This window comes from Aspergillus saccharolyticus, assembly GCF_003184585.1.
Source record: "Aspergillus saccharolyticus JOP 1030-1 unplaced genomic scaffold BP01scaffold_2, whole genome shotgun sequence".
Taxonomy (NCBI): domain Eukaryota; kingdom Fungi; phylum Ascomycota; class Eurotiomycetes; order Eurotiales; family Aspergillaceae; genus Aspergillus; species Aspergillus saccharolyticus.
Window position 1 is genome coordinate 528,546 of NW_020290612.1, and position 14,862 is coordinate 543,407.

The 14,862-nt window shown below is 53.9% G+C and overlaps 5 protein-coding genes across 5 annotated transcripts; 4 read left to right on the forward strand and 1 right to left on the reverse strand.

Moving 5' to 3' along the window:
* The first annotated feature begins 489 nt into the window (after positions 1–489).
* BP01DRAFT_413005 (MDR family MFS transporter) lies at positions 490–2,646 on the forward strand. Its single transcript, XM_025578981.1, has 5 exons — positions 490–709; positions 804–889; positions 956–1,156; positions 1,224–1,746; positions 1,804–2,646. Exons 1-5 carry the CDS (start codon positions 518–520, stop codon positions 2,359–2,361), a joined length of 1,560 nt encoding a protein of 519 aa, XP_025435258.1. The 5' UTR covers positions 490–517; the 3' UTR covers positions 2,362–2,646.
* A 335-nt stretch (positions 2,647–2,981) lies between these two features.
* BP01DRAFT_352800 (alpha/beta fold hydrolase) lies at positions 2,982–4,324 on the forward strand. Its single transcript, XM_025574018.1, has one exon. The coding sequence runs from the start codon at positions 3,022–3,024 to the stop codon at positions 3,982–3,984; it is 963 nt and encodes a 320-aa protein (XP_025435259.1). The 5' UTR covers positions 2,982–3,021; the 3' UTR covers positions 3,985–4,324.
* Positions 4,325–5,769: 1,445 nt separating this feature from the next.
* Positions 5,770–8,612, forward strand: BP01DRAFT_420292 (uncharacterized protein). The gene is made up of 5 exons (XM_025579451.1): positions 5,770–5,872; positions 5,935–6,153; positions 6,233–6,440; positions 6,482–7,590; positions 7,661–8,612. The coding sequence occupies exons 1-5, from the start codon at positions 5,789–5,791 to the stop codon at positions 8,198–8,200; spliced, it is 2,160 nt and encodes a 719-aa protein (XP_025435260.1). The 5' UTR covers positions 5,770–5,788; the 3' UTR covers positions 8,201–8,612.
* Positions 8,613–8,857: 245 nt separating this feature from the next.
* BP01DRAFT_332208 (putative transcription factor) lies at positions 8,858–11,318 on the reverse strand (the record flags this gene model as incomplete). The annotated part of the gene is made up of 5 exons (XM_025573076.1): positions 8,858–9,003; positions 9,059–9,534; positions 9,601–10,439; positions 10,469–10,527; positions 10,619–11,318. 5 exons carry the CDS (start codon positions 11,316–11,318, stop codon positions 8,858–8,860), a joined length of 2,220 nt encoding a protein of 739 aa, XP_025435261.1.
* A 508-nt stretch (positions 11,319–11,826) lies between these two features.
* BP01DRAFT_400622 (MFS transporter) lies at positions 11,827–13,602 on the forward strand (the record flags this gene model as incomplete). The annotated part of the gene is made up of 4 exons (XM_025578584.1): positions 11,827–12,045; positions 12,137–12,515; positions 12,602–13,258; positions 13,351–13,602. The coding sequence occupies exons 1-4, from the start codon at positions 11,849–11,851 to the stop codon at positions 13,600–13,602; spliced, it is 1,485 nt and encodes a 494-aa protein (XP_025435262.1). The 5' UTR covers positions 11,827–11,848.
* Between the last annotated feature and the right edge of the window lie 1,260 nt (positions 13,603–14,862).

The window sequence follows — 14,862 nt, forward strand, 5'->3', positions numbered from 1 at the left end:
ACGGCTAATCTTCTAGTGTCAAATATGGTGATCCTGAAGGAGTCGGATAGTGTCAAATATGGTGATCCTGAAGGAGTCGGGTAGTGTCAAATATGGTGATCCTGAAGGAGTCGGGTTATCTCAGATGTTTGTCAGGCCCCACTTCTTCAGAAATCCCGCATAGTGAGATCAGTATCTGCTCAATGCCTCCCAATAGTCCTAGTTCGGAGATAGATATTGCTGTTGCATCTGTCCCAAGTCCGATCCACACTTTAAGGGAGAATCACGCAACGGAAGCAAAGCTTCTCCCCATTCCCAGGGTCCGGCTTAGCCACTCATCTTTTAGAAGTATCGTAGTCAGTGGTGCTTGTGGGGCCCTAATTCTTCACACGTTGCACTGCATAAGTTTAATAGTACCAAAATTCTCTCTCTCCCCTCCTCTGCCTTGCGCCTTTCCCCCCCTCCCCCTCCTCTCTTCAATACTTCCCTCCCTGAGACAGTCTCCCTCTTCTCAGGACCAAACCCTTTCCAAACGGCAATGCCTCGGGAGACAGAAATGCCCGGCAACGAGAGTCCGACAGAGCCTGAGTCTGACAAGCCGGAGAAAACCTGCGAGTCTCCCAATGTCACCATTTCCGGGGCTGAATGTCCTCGTGGAAAATACCTCACGGGATGGAGATTATCAGCTCTTCTGTTATGTCTGGGAGTGAGCACCTTTCTTACGGGGCTGGTATGGAAAACCCCCTTCACTTCCCTGTCAAGGAACCTTCTCGAGTGGTGTCAGATCAGAAGCTTTTACTAACATGTCGAAACGGCAATTGCAGAATGAAAGTCTGGTCGCCACGGCGATCCCTAAGATCACTGCTCATTTCCATTCAGTTGATCAAATGGGCTGGTACGGAACAGCATAGTACGTATAAGGTGTCTGAGGGCAAATCCTTCTTCCCCTTGGCCGCCCAGCTCACTCCCTCGTCAGTTTCCTATCTTCATCTTGTTCGATCCTTTTTTTTGGCAGACTATACAACCAGTACCCAGCGAAGCCAATCTTGGTCGGCTCAATCGCCTTGTTTGAGGTCGGCTGCCTGGTCAGCGGAACCGCGACGACTTCTGCGGCCTTCATAGTGGGCCGGCTCTTGTCTGGCTTTGGCTGTGCTGGGATGAACACGGGCTGCTTAACGTCAGTACTCCTCACAAATCTGAGTACATGCTCTTATCTGTTTGTCATCACTGATCGAAAACCGCAGAGTGCTTGCCCATGCCGTTCCTCTTGAGCGACGACCCATTTTTTCCGCCATTATCGATGGCGGCTATGGCGTTGCCTCGTCCTGTGGCCCACTGGTCGGCGGAGCGATCACAAGTCGGGTCTCGTGGCGATGGTGCTTTCTCGTCAATACCCCCCCGGGTGCCCTGTGCATTCTCGTCATCCTGTTGGTCTATCGAGACCAGTATATCCCCGCCGGTCGATCAGAGCGGCTGGTGACGCAGATTGCCTCCTTAGACCTGGTGGCTACCCTTCTTTTCGCAGCGACGGTGGCTTGTCTGATTCTACCGCTACAGTGGGGGGGCAGTACCTTCCCATGGCATAGCGCCAGGGTGATTGTCTTGTTCATCTTGTTCGGCGTCTTCCTGGCCACCTTGATTGTCCATCAAGTCTGGCGGGGAGAGGCTGCGATGATCCCCAGCCGAGTGAGCCGGAAAAAAGAGATGATTGGTGCACCTCTGTATGCCTTTTTTGTCGGAGGCACCGCCAATCTCCTCGAGTACTATGTAAGTCCGATGCATTCTCTTGAATGGTCTGTGCAGCTAAAGGGTGGGTGTCTGTAGCTTCCAATTTGGTTTCAGGAGGTTTGGTTTGTCAGTCCCCTGCGATCGGGCATATATACCATTCCCATGGTGGCCGGATTTGTCGTCTTCAGTCTTGTCGCCGGGTTTGGCGTTTCTTCCACTGGATACTATCTGCCGTTCATGTACTTGGGCAGCTGCGCGCTCATTGCCGGTTCAGCGCTCCTGACCACGATCCATCCGGCGTCGCAGCTGGCCTCCTTGATTGGCTTTGAGATTCTCATTGGTGTTGGGGGTGGTTCCGGAATCCAGCAAGCGTATTTGGTTGCTCAGACGGCCTTGGCTACCCAGGACGTCGCCATTGGCCTCGCAGTCATTGTTCTGGCACAGACCCTGGGCGGGGCGGTTTTGCTGTCCATCACGAGCAGCATCGTTCAGGGTCGACTGGAGACTGCAACCAACGGCGGCGACCCGTCGGTCATCAGTAGGGCCATTATCCCTGCATTTTATCTCGCCATTGCGGCCGGGGTGGGCTCCCTTGTGTCTCTGCTACTGCTGAGAATGAGATCAATTAAAGGAACCGCGAGCGACTCCAAGTAGCCTGAGTTCTTTTGGGGGAACCCTTTTCAGTAGACCAAGGAAAACGCACCGGAGTCTTCCGCGACTTCGTAAGGAAGATTGACTCCTCTTGATTGGCGAGCTACTGGAAAGAAGGATCTACGGAGTAGTAATGGCAGGTTTTGCGCGAGAGGGCAGTGTTAAGAGGTTGATGGTGGCTAATGACTGCTACTATAGCAGGCTAGCCGACCGCACAGAGACGATATGAGAGAAATTTGGAGAGAGAAGTAAAGAGAGAGTTTGCCAACCACTGACAGTAGACGTGCCGGGGCGACCGCTAGGCAATCATTGGCCCAGCACTTAGGGAACTGGTACCAAGAGCTGATTCACCGGGTTTTCGCAAAGGCAGGGGGAGTTTGGGATGAGCGAACCACTCTTTCCATCGTGTCTTGATCCCATCGCGGCTTTAATAATATGTATTTTTACCACGCTCGGACAGTAAGTACTTAGGCTAGGGAGCTATGGGGCTTTATGTGAGATGACTCACCCATGTTTAGGCTCTAACTAGTGTAGTTATCTCTCTAGTTAACTTCACTAATTACTTGGCAACTTTCCTCATATAAGAGATTCCTCTCCCTCTCTCCTCCGTGTTTCTCTTCCCGCTTCTCCCCCCACCTTTGCTCTTTGCTCGCTACATACCATATGGAGCACTTCCAACATACCGCCCATATCGGGACCCACTCCTTGAGCTACGCCTTACGAGGGATTCCTCGACAGCCTGGCGCTCCGCTTGTGGTGGTTCTTACCGGGATCACCAGCAGCGCGCTAGAATGGAGCGCGGTGTGTCGAGATCTCGAGCAGGAGGCATCAGTGCTGCTGTATGAGCGGACCGGCTACGGTCAGAGCGAAGCATGCCCTACCGCTGAGCCGGATTCCTTGACTATAGTGGATGAGCTGTCGCGACTCCTGGCAGCCGCCGCCCTGCCACCCCCGTACCTCGTGGTCGGTCATTCATGGGGCGGGATTCTCGCGCGGGAGTTCCTTGCCGCGCGCGGGCCGGAGGTGATCTGCGGGATGGTCTTGGTGGATGCCGTCCAGGAGCGGATGCTCTTCGAGACATGGCCCGATCCGTCTATCGCGGCCGTCACGGCGGGACTGGATTATATGGAAGTCGTCGGGCTGACCCGCGATCATCGACTCACGGAGGGCGAGTGGGCAGAGCTGATGGCGGAGGAAGCCAGCCCCCACCACACACAACAGGCCACCCGCGAGCTGCCCTATCTGCAGGTCAGCCGGGGGATTCTTGCCAACAAACAGCAACTTCTCCCTGGGCGTGATCTCCTCCGCGGCCAGCCGCTTAGTGTGCTCCGGGGCAATTCGCATCGCGACCAGGAGCGCATGTACCATCGGGGCGTGGCCCAAGGATTGGGGTCTGAAGCCGATCGAGCCGCCTTTCGTCACTACCTGGAGCGCTGGGACGCGAGTGAGGAGGCCTTTCAGCGCGAACTCCTCAATCTGTCGAGTAACGTGCGCTTCTCCACCACGATGAAAAGTGGCCATAATATCCAGATCACAGAGCCAGAACGCGTTGCGGATGAAATACGCTGGGTCTTACAGAGGACTTCGTGTGTTACCAGGAAATCCCCAGTTATATCTGATACCTGATCAACAGGCCTTCAATCACGCATGTGGATATCTTTACACTCTGCTAGTGTGAATCAAGTTTGTTCTTAGCTTATATCGTCCGTATCTCGAGTTCTCCGGCCGATCCCAAGAGCGCGGAATGGGTCGGACTTCGTCCTTTCACGGAAGTTGAAAGACTTTCTCGTCACAGACCTGGGGGATGTAAAACTACTAGGAAATGCACGGGCCAAGCCTTGAGATGGAGAAGGGCTTATCGGTGGGCTCATAATCTCAGCCCTGCCGTAAGTTACTTCACCAATATTGTTGTTAGTATGGTGGAAAAGGTGCAGGGATTGTATACCTCTTAATTCTTTGTTAACAAGTTATTGTTTGTATAATGATTAATACATTATATAGCTACCTTCACTATCAATTAGTGCCTTATTATATAGATGAATAATGATAGCTTGACTGCATGTAAGACCATGCTTCTGGTCATGCAAGTCAGACTACCATTTAGACAGTTTCATGAGTAGGGAGTCGTAAGTCTTTCCGATCTAGTGTTGGATTGGGGCGGGTTATTTTTGTGGGAGCGTTCTCGGGTCGGGACGGTTTGTTGGATCGGAAATCTTCGCCCCGCCCTGACCCAATCTAACACTATCTCAATTCTTATGACCAGGCTGTTTTACCGGACGTTTAACACAATTGAAGCTGTTTAGAACTCTATGCAAAATCGTGTGAAGAAATATTTCTTTTCGAATCAGAAGTTATTATATAATCAACTATATAAGTGTTAATTACAGACTCCTGCTACTCAACCGTTCGCGAGGCGGACTTGTCAGGCAGAAAGCACCAACAAGTGCAGCGCTCACACAACTAGCAAGACACCTGGAACAGCCACGCGTTACGTGAATAAGGATAAATGGGTTGGTACACGTGTATGCATTGTTTAGGAGTGAAGTGAGAAACGTGATAAGGTTGCTTGTGTGCGAAAATGCTGGCTACTGTACTGTATTGAACTGATCGCTGGCCTGTAAGAGCTGAGGCCCGCAAGGCTGAAGCAAGGGGTGATTACGTGATCCTGTCAAAGATGTGTGACTCTCATGCAGTGGGATGCAAAGAGAATTGGGAACACCCGTCAGAGGGCGGGTGCACGCGTTTGACTGTCTACCATACTAGCCATAGTAAATTAGACTAAGAGTATTCCTGAGCTAGCTACGCATTGCGCGTTTCATGAAGCTATACAAATTCTCAAGATGTCACGAAGCCTCACAGGTCCTGAATTGAGTCCCCAGACTAGATCTCGTATATGTGAGCTTCAATCTATTGGTTGGGGCGCTCATTAAATCTGTAATAAGCATCCAGAGATCCCAATTTCAACCATTTCCTAAACTCTTCGGAAAGAACGCGAGCGACAAGATCATATATCTTTACCTTGTTCCGATAGTCTATGCAAGCTCACTGAATGGCAAAGAGATGAGTCTACGCAAATGGCGACAGCTTAGTCGACCAGAACTCACTATCCAAGCTGCTCATAAGCACCTTCTCTGGGCCAGGGAGTATAAAGCTTCTACTTAAGATAATTTTTGACATATCATCAGGAATGACCAATGCCCCACTGTTGCTTACACTGCCACCACCGGCGTGATGCAGGGTCCGTGCTCCACATATCACCAGCTAAGCCTCGGTGCTGGAGCTTAGCCTTAGTTAATTCCACGGCGCTAGTTAACTGGTTCATGGTTGTTACAAGACGGATCTCTTCGTACCGTGAATATAAATGTGGATGGCATCTCTTTTGCACCTTCTCTCACTCCCCAGCCATCATTTCATCCCTGCATGCCCCACCATGATTCCCACACGTGAAGACATCATCAAATTCACCACAATCGTGCCACACGCCAACGAAGGACAGGCCTTGTTATTCCTGCAGGCAAGTTTGTTCTCTCCTAGAATCTGCCTCCGCCCACTGACTTATGTTTCTTATCTGCACAGGGAGCGGTCAGCCTCGATGATGCCCTCAGCCAATTCTATGACAACCCCCAGAAATACACCAACCATGCCGCTGCCGATGCACCACCACATATCCAGAGTCAGGATATTGCTGCACCTCCCCCCTCCTACCAAACAAGTGTTGATAACGAACGCCACTTATTCGCGACCGCGCATACAAATCCGCTTATCGAGGCGGCAAAAATCCGCGCTCGCGATGAGGTGCGCAGACTTCGCTCCCTCCCACAGGCATCCGACCCTGACGTTTATTCTAACCGCACAATGCATTCTGCAAATCCAGCAAGATATCCAGAACCGACTGCAACAAATCCGCTGGAATCACCAGATCTTCAACGACGAGATTGAACCGGAGCATGAGGCGCAGAACATACTCAACTGTGCCTGCGACATCCACCGGTACCAGCTTCGGAAGCAGAACCGGCTGGAGGTGCTGAAGAAGTGGTCCGGGGCAGTCATGTATACTGGTGGGGAAAATGAAAAGACTGGATGTCAGAGAGGCAAGAGAAGCTAATGTACCCGGTGGTCACAGGCGAGAAGTATTACGACGACTGTTCCCCCATCCTCGTCTGGAACAGCAACCCCTACAGCAGAATTACTACCCCGTATGGCCCCGTCGGTCGCCGCAGACTGCAGAAACCGGAGCCTCGTTACCACGCTCAGTGGCTCGTTGAGACCCTCCGCCTGAATGCTTCCCTCAATGCAAATGCTCAGAGAATTGCGAATCAATACGAGCCACTGGAGAATATCTGGAAGATTCCAGACGAGCTGGGGGCATCTGGGGACGGCGATAGCTCGGACTCGACCCACCATTCCGACTCCCTCGGACCGTCTAGACTGATGACGCAGATGCGCAGAGCCCTCCACCTCCGGTCCTCGGATGAGCGAGACGCCGTGCGACAAGCGAAGCGGAGAGACGACTATCGGAGGCTGCGCGACCAGATCGTCGCGGAGGAGACCGGGCGATGGCCCGACGGCGAGACGCGACGCATTGTCGCCGACTACCAGCAACGCGTGGGCCTGAGGCAGCGCATTGCGGAGCTGCGTACACGATGCCCCATTCAGTATCTGCATCTCCTGCGCGCAGGCTACTTCGAGCCAATCCCCGTCGCGTGGGCGACGCAGAACTCCAACCCGCTGAAGTTCCGGATTGAGGCGACCGAGGGATGGCGCGGCATCACGCCGGCGTGGCGTGGATTCGAGAACACAGCCGAGGAACGGCTGTACTGGGTGTTAAATGACCGTGCCGGGGCTTCAGAGGGCCCTGAGGCAAGACGCTGGCTCAAACCCGACAGGATCTCAGCCCTGAAGCTCGCGCAAGCACGCATGGCGACCGCGATCGACCCGCCGCCGGTGTACGAGGCTCTGGACGACACCTGCCACTTACAACAGACTTCAACCGCAGGCTACTCGCGCCAGGTCATGCCAGCCCCGTTGCAGTCGGTAGACGCACCGGAATCGCCGACAGACAACACGATGATTCTTTTGGACGTGTCGGGGTCGATGGACTCCCCCCCCGTGCGACCCACCTACGATCAGTACCTGATCACCCGCTATGATCGGACGCTGCAACCCAAGAACAAAGGCATAATTTTCCAAAGCATTTCAGCCCTTCTGGTCCCATCACAACTAACCCTCATTGTATTTCTGTCCAGATGTCGCCAAAGCAGTCATCCGCCGCTTCACCGATGCACTAGCGGTGCATGACCAGAACCGCGACGGCTACCGACTGGTGACCTTCGCCAGCAGGGCCACTGACATGGGCTACATCAACCACCGCAACCTCGACGCCGTCTGGGACAGTATCCACGTGGGAGGCGGCACGCGCGTCATGACGGGCTGGCAGCGCGTCAAGGACCTCCACTTCCAGCAGCACGCGGCGGCTGCGACCTACCACCCCGTGTACGGGTGGCAAGCCGGGCCCCAGATGCCCATTCTGCGGTTGCTGCTCCTGCTGGACGGCGAAGCGACCGACATGGATGAGTTCGAGCTGGAGCTGCTGAGTCTGTCGTGGGTCCATGTGACGGTCTTCTTGATCGGGGCGGACGGGTGTTCTCATCACCATCGGCATGCCAACGAACTACAGCGCATCAGCGAGATCAATCCGCACGTGGCCTTTGTCGATGCACAGGGCAATACCCCGGAGCGATTTGTGACCCATGAGCTGCTGAAGCGACATCTCGGGTACAACGTGCCTCTGGCTGAATTTGAGGAGTGGGAGCGACAGGATCCCCCGGCTTACGATACGTAGCTAGGCCCTATCCTGGATCGTAGTTTGTTTCGTTGACTACTATACACTTTATCGGCAATTCGGCTTGATCAGTATACTGTATGATTGAAGAGGGGGTCGGCACATACGCCCACAGGATATGGAACAAGGATCTGGCGTCCAGCCGGGGGCTTAAATGGCGGCAGAATCGGTTGCGATTATTGGATGTGGATGAACTAAGCCCTAACAGCGTGCAGTTACGGTGTACACGATGTCTGCAAGACATCCAACTATCCGATTCCGGCCTGCTGTTCCAGGAACATTTTGGGCGCTGCCGCCCTGGGCTGCAGCACTCGTGAGTGGATAATATAAGTTCCTCCTCTGCAAAAGGACTTTGCTTTTCTTTCTCTTTGTCTTCATGTGTGCACTCATAATACAAGCAAATATCTGCGTGCTTATGCATTCCAAGTGCGATAATCGTTCTAAGTACGGGACCTCGGATAAGAGTATTGGCTTCAGGACTCGGCGAATACATGTTGGATGGGATCGGATGAGAATCCGAAGCTCGGCCGTGTGGAGAGCCTTAGCTTTGCTCATGGGCTCGTCCAGGGCCGATAGACAGCATAGCTCCCCGCTATGCAAACCTTTTTTGCATACTAAATACTAACTTGTATTCTGAACGGCAGACGAACATCGAAGTCACCCCGGGAAGAACAGATCCGCCTCCTGCGGACCCAACCATTGCATCTGCAACCAGTCGTCCATCATGGGGAAGGAGTAGTCCATCCCTGTATACTGCGGGGGAGGGTATGGTCCCAGCATTGACGGCATCATCCCTCGGTCGGCTAAAGCGAGTCAGACACGAAAGGGTGATGAAAATGAAGAGTTGATTCGGCTCACCTTCACTCAGATCCATGGAATGCGACCAGGTGGTCATCCCCAGCCCTGTGGTAAAGTCACTGCTGGTGACCGTCGACGCGTTCTGCGTCACCACCATCGGCTCGCTGTCCTCCTCGGCACTCGTCGCACTCCGATTCCCGTCCCCGACGCGCGCAAGGGTAAGGCTGACGATCTCCGTCGCGCGCTTGGCCTCCCGGGACGAGGTACTGCGTCGCATCCAGATGGTGCGCGCCCGCCGTAGGGCAGCCAGAACTTCTTCCGTGCGCTCGCTGAGCGGCTGCGCCCGGTGCAGCAGCGAGCAGAGGATCATCGTCGCCGTTAGAAAGAGGTGGTTCATGCTGGAGGTGATGCGCCACCGCATCTCGTGGAGCTGGCCGCCCGGGCAGGTCTCCTCGTCGAGCACGTGCTGGATGTGCAACGTCCCCAGCGATGCGTCTATACAAGCGGTGCGCGAGTACGCGAAGGGCGCTTCGCCGCTGGCTTTTTCGCTGACATTCTCGCCGGCGCCAGCGCCAGCCCCCGCACCAGTCGCTGTCGCTGACGCCGTGGCCGCAACATGCAGCTCCAGGAACCGTCGGTGCAGCATGATCTGCCCCTTGTACAAAAGGTGGCCCAGGAAGAGCCGCGACATGATCACCTGCGGCGAATCCGTCACGCTCGCCGCCAGCGGCTTGATACGGAGCGGTGGTGGAATGCTGGCGACCGCCTCGTGCAGCGCTTGATCCGCTTGCATGATCTCCGCGTAGCTGACCGGTTTGACCGCGTCCGCGAGATCGGCGATCGCGCCCAGCGCGATGATCATGCGGCGACGGGCGATGATCCCCAGCGCCGGGGTGTGTTCCGTCTCGGGTCGGGCCGGTGGCAGCTGGGTTAGCTCCTGGTCCAGGTCCATGTCGGAGAGGTTGCGCGGCTCGGCCGTATCGCACTTCCAGTCACAGATCATCCGTGGCATCCCCATCTGGCTGGAGAGGAGAATGTCGCTCGTCAACACGGTGGCCCAGAGTCGTCGTCGCATCTCCCCTTGCAGCGGTGAGATGCCCGGGAAGTGGCTGGGGTCGCGGTGGTAACCCATTCGCATCGCTAGGTTGACTTCCAGTCCTAACAAAAACCAGATGTTGCGATCCGCATCCGGGTTGATGCCAAACTCAATGTAAAGATAGTGCACGACGGTCTCCAGCACATATTGCCCGGGCTTCGTATACTCGCCCAGAACCAGGCACTGCACGATCTTCTCGCGGTAGAGGTCAATCTGGAGGGACTTCTGCTCCGCTTCGGGCCCGTCGGTCGTATCCGAAGCCATCACCGCCAGACACACCATGCTGAAGAGAAGGCCAACCCATACGATCGACACCCGGCTGGAATCGGTCCAGAATGCCTCATACTATGTGATTGTAGTCAGCATGGGTACACTGATAATTTCAAAATATGCCAACTTGCCTCTCGCAGAAAGCTGGGCCCATGTACCGCAGCTAGTACAACACCCAGAGATCAGCCCACCCCCATCTCGAGACGGTCGGAGAATAGCAAAGAGGATTGAACAGGAGAGTGCCTCACACTCACCGGATGCGACTAGGTCGAGATAGTTGAAATAGCGTGAAATGTAGCGGTCGACGGCGGCCTTGGGCGGCAGAGCCGCGATAATCTCCGCGCGCGAGGTGGCCCGGTGACATCCATACAGCAACAAAGCATGGCGGAAGTGGGGTGGTTCCTCCTCACTGAGATGAGTGGGGGTCTCGGCCAGGGAGATCTGCTCCTCACGGTCACAGTGGGCTTTCAGGTCGGCGATACTGTCCAGAATGGCCGCCCAGTGTTCGCCGGCCACATACCGCAGCTCCGAACTGGTGATCTGCATGCTTCCGCAGTCCGACTGCGTATCGAGGCCGCTGGCCGACTCTTGTCGAATACCGCCACTGGAACTGGAATCGGGCGTGGCCAGTGGCTGCGGGGGCTTATGGTGGTGGTGGTGAGATACCACCCCCTCGGCCATCAGCGACTTAACGAGACGCTCCAGGTGCACGAGCCGGTCATGGACTCCGGAGGTCCCGCTGGACGGGGCCGACGAGGACGATGCTCCGGGCCTAGGCGTCAGGTAGACGCACGTCTGACCCCGCGAGAGACAGCTGGAGCATGTGGGCTGTTGCCGATCGCATCGAGACTTTCGTTGACGACAAGCGTTGCAGGAGAATTGGGGTTTGTCACGCCGGCGACGGGGCTTGGCGGGAGGAATTGCGGCGGATGAGGTAAGCGGGTCCTGCGACATGGAGACATTGGACAAGGACATGTTAAATTCATCAGTAAGAGATAGGGACCAACGGAGGATGGATGGATGGATGGTTGCAGGAGGGGTGGATGTTGGGTAGTTCATAGTGAGTGTTGGTTCTTTGAGTGAGGCGGAGTCAGCAGCAGTGGATGCCTTAAGCACGGAGACTAACTTAGTAGTGGTCTCGTAGTTACTACTAGGTAGTGCTGAGATATCTGCCTGAGGCCAGTCACCGTATATACTTACGGGATCGGCGGGGGTAATCGGCCCTAATCGGAGGAAAGCCCGCATATACGATCCGAACACTTTCAATCGAAGATAGCTTCCCTGTTCATTCCCCCCCCTCCTCTAGCCTGGTGTTTTTAAATGTACGGAGTAGCTAACGCGAGCTCCGGTGGTGTGATGGAGCTTTTCACCTTTAAAAACTTTCACCACCGAAGTACTTATGTACACACATTACCTTAACCAAACTAATTCGAATCCATCCCAAGTATTGCAAAAGCAGTCAGATTGACCAGACACAGTCAGATATGGCGGCTAAACAAGAAGATACCGAGACGGCTGTCAGCGCAGCCTCTCTCGAGACGAGCCTGGTTGAAGACAAACCAACCACCAATGACGAGATTGTCGATTGGGATGGGCCTGAGGATCAACAAAACCCACACAACTGGTCCAGTGGCAAGCGATGGGCCCATGTCATCGTGGTGGCCTTGATTTCTTTGGTCATGTAGGGCGCAATCCTTCCGGCCCCAGGCAGAATTAACCCTCATTCATTCATCCATCCATCCATCCATCCATCTAACCACTTACCATCTTAGGAACATGGGCCCAACCATGTGTGCCCCCGGTATCAACAAAGTCCTCGATACCTTCGATAATCACTCCTCTACAGTGGCTACTCTGGCCGTCACCCTCTATGTTCTGGGCTTGGTAATGGGCCCGATGTTCATGTCCTCCCTCAGCGAGGTGTTTGGCCGCTTACCAGTGTATCATGTCGCCAATCTATTTTTCGTGGCGTTCATGATCGGAAACGCCCTGAGTCGAAACCTCGCCACTTTTATGATTTGTCGTTTCATCTCCGGCTGTGCAGGAGGGACTCCAATGGCTTTGGGGGGTGGGACAATCGCCGATGTGACAGTGATTCAGCAACGCGCCCTCGCCATGTCGTTGTACAGTTTGGGCCCTATGGCTGGACCGGTAGGGTTGACCCTCGCTTTCTCTCTCTACTCAGTACGAATGACAAGCAAAGGTTGCTGACCACATGTTCTTTTGGTGACTACTAGGTACTTGGCCCTCTCATCGGTGGCTTTGTCGCCGCGGGTCTTGGATGGCGTTGGACCTTTTGGCTCCTCGCCATCTTCGGGGGTGCGGTTGGGATTGCCGCCTTGGTGGTGATGCGAGAGACACATCCCAAGGTCCTGCTAGAGCATAAGGCCGCCCGTCTTCGCGTGGCGACCGGGAACTTGCATCTACGATCCAAGATGGCGGACAACCGACCGCCGCAGCAAGTCCTGCTACAAGCCCTCGTACGGCCCACCAAGCTTTTATTCCGATCCCCCATCTTGTTGGTGATCTCGATCTACATGGCTCTCATCTTTGGACTCATGTATCTTCTCTTTACCACGTTCACGGATGTGTTTGAGAAGCAGTATAGATTCACCACCGCCACCTCCGGGCTGGTCTATCTGGGACTGGGGGTGTCGTTGGTCGGTTGTATGTTTATTGCCAAACCCCTGGGAGACCGGGTGACGGCCGCGCGCATGAAGAAGGATGGCGTCACACAGCATCGACCCGAGTATCGTCTTCTGCTGATGATCTACTTCTGCCCCTGCATTGCGATCGGTCTCTTCATCTATGGCTGGACGGCTTACTACAAGGTGCACTGGATCGTGCCCATCATCGGTACTACTGTGATAGGGTTTGGGTCCTTCTTTGTCATGGTAAGCAAGCCCCCTCTCTCTTTTGAGACTGATCATTAGTTCCGCTTAGTGACCCATTGCTTAACTTTTTCTGTGCCTTGTTCTCCGTTTAGATGCCTGCGCAGCTGTATCTGGTGGACTTGTTCGGATCGGCAGCGTCAGCGTCAGCGTTGGAGGCCAACAACGTGTTACGGTTCATCTGCAGTACTTTTTTGCCGTTGGCCGGGCCGGCGATGTACCAGTCGCTGGGGTATGGGTGGGGCAATACTTTGCTGGGGTTTCTAGCGCTGGCCTTCCTTCCTGCGCCCGTGCTGTTTTACAAATACGGGGCGCGGCTTCACGCCAAGACGGCAGTCCACTTTTGATGCTCCCTGATCAGCTCTTAGTAGGGTAGGATAACTATCTACACTAAATCTACACCAAAAATCTATATTCGCTACACCGAAATCCTCGTTCTAACGAACTGGTCGGCCTTTCTCAATTGATTCGTTATAGGGAGGATCCACGGTAGCTAATTTTCGAGGTGAGTAACTCGCTTGGTGAATCGCCTGGTCACGTGGCTAGATTACTCAGGAACACCGACAACAAAGCAGTACTAGGCTAAATACTATTTGACACAATTTTTTCCAGATGGCAGAAAACAAATTCGCAACACCTCGGCGGGGGGGGAGGGGGGTGGGGGGGTTATTTGGCAGAGCAAGAGAAAGACATGCTCAAGTTGTTGTGATTATCAAAGATCAAAGCCCTGTGGGCCTCTTCGAATGGCTATAAGCTACGTGGGCTAGTACTTATGTACTCTTTTATATACTCTATCACAGGCTCAGTGCTTCTTATCTTCTTGGCCGCGTTTACTTCCAGGCCCGCCCTCAGCTGTTGCGTACGCTGCTATTTGTGATTCGATAGTTAGTACAATCTTAGGGCAAGCTTGATTTTCATCGAGAGTTCTTGTGGCAGTATCAGTAGCATGGAACGAAGGAAGATTGTTGTACAGAATAGATTAGACCCTTATTGCAACGAAACTTTTCAATTCACAGAGTATATGCTATACTGTGTGCTTACCTAGTACATACGACCACAGGGTGTGGAAAATAGGGCTTCCCGTCCGCTCAGCCGTACTCAAGCCACACGCCGGGAGGTTAGTAGTTGGGTGGGTGACCACCAGCGAATCCCTTCTGTTGTATGTTTTTTTTTTGGATATCAAAGAGATAATCTACGCATAGCGCTGCATCTTCAACTTCCTATTATATCATCGGTCGATATTTCATTCTGGATAGCTGATGGTTCCTCCGACATCCTTTCGTCTCAGAACCCGCAATCACACCCCATCGCTTTCTTCATGTCCCAGGTAGTCTAGAATAGGAAAACCTCCGCACCTGATTATTATCTCTATTTTACAATAATTCAATTGTAAACTAGGCCTACCTCGTCGGTGCGCATGACCGGGACCAGCAATTTGCAGGTTGCCGGCATATGCCAGGTGAAGGTCTCTACCATAGCTGCAGGAAAAGTGTGATGGAGTGACGGGAATTGGTGGATTTACAGCTCTAGCACAACAGAACAAGTCTGGTGCTCTTCCTGTTTGAAACATATATCGAAGGGTTCCTCCACAAATATCTCATATAAAA

What these genes read in the sequence shown, in the direction of transcription:
- BP01DRAFT_352800 (XM_025574018.1), top strand. Translation starts at nt 3,022, where the DNA reads ATGGAGCACTTCCAACATACCGCCCATATCGGGACCCACTCCTTGAGC.
- BP01DRAFT_413005 (XM_025578981.1), top strand. Translation starts at nt 518, where the DNA reads ATGCCTCGGGAGACAGAAATGCCCGGCAACGAGAGTCCGACAGAGCCT. An exon ending in GGCTGGTACGGAACAGCATA is followed by an intron (nt 890 to 955) that starts GTACGTATAAGG and finishes CTCCCTCGTCAG; the next exon opens with TTTCCTATCTTCATCTTGTT. An exon ending in CCAATCTCCTCGAGTACTAT is followed by an intron (nt 1,747 to 1,803) that starts GTAAGTCCGATG and finishes GGGTGTCTGTAG; the next exon opens with CTTCCAATTTGGTTTCAGGA.
- BP01DRAFT_420292 (XM_025579451.1), top strand. Translation starts at nt 5,789, where the DNA reads ATGATTCCCACACGTGAAGACATCATCAAATTCACCACAATCGTGCCA. An exon ending in AGGCCTTGTTATTCCTGCAG is followed by an intron (nt 5,873 to 5,934) that starts GCAAGTTTGTTC and finishes TTATCTGCACAG; the next exon opens with GGAGCGGTCAGCCTCGATGA. An exon ending in CATCACAACTAACCCTCATT is followed by an intron (nt 7,591 to 7,660) that starts GTATTTCTGTCC and finishes GTGCATGACCAG; the next exon opens with AACCGCGACGGCTACCGACT.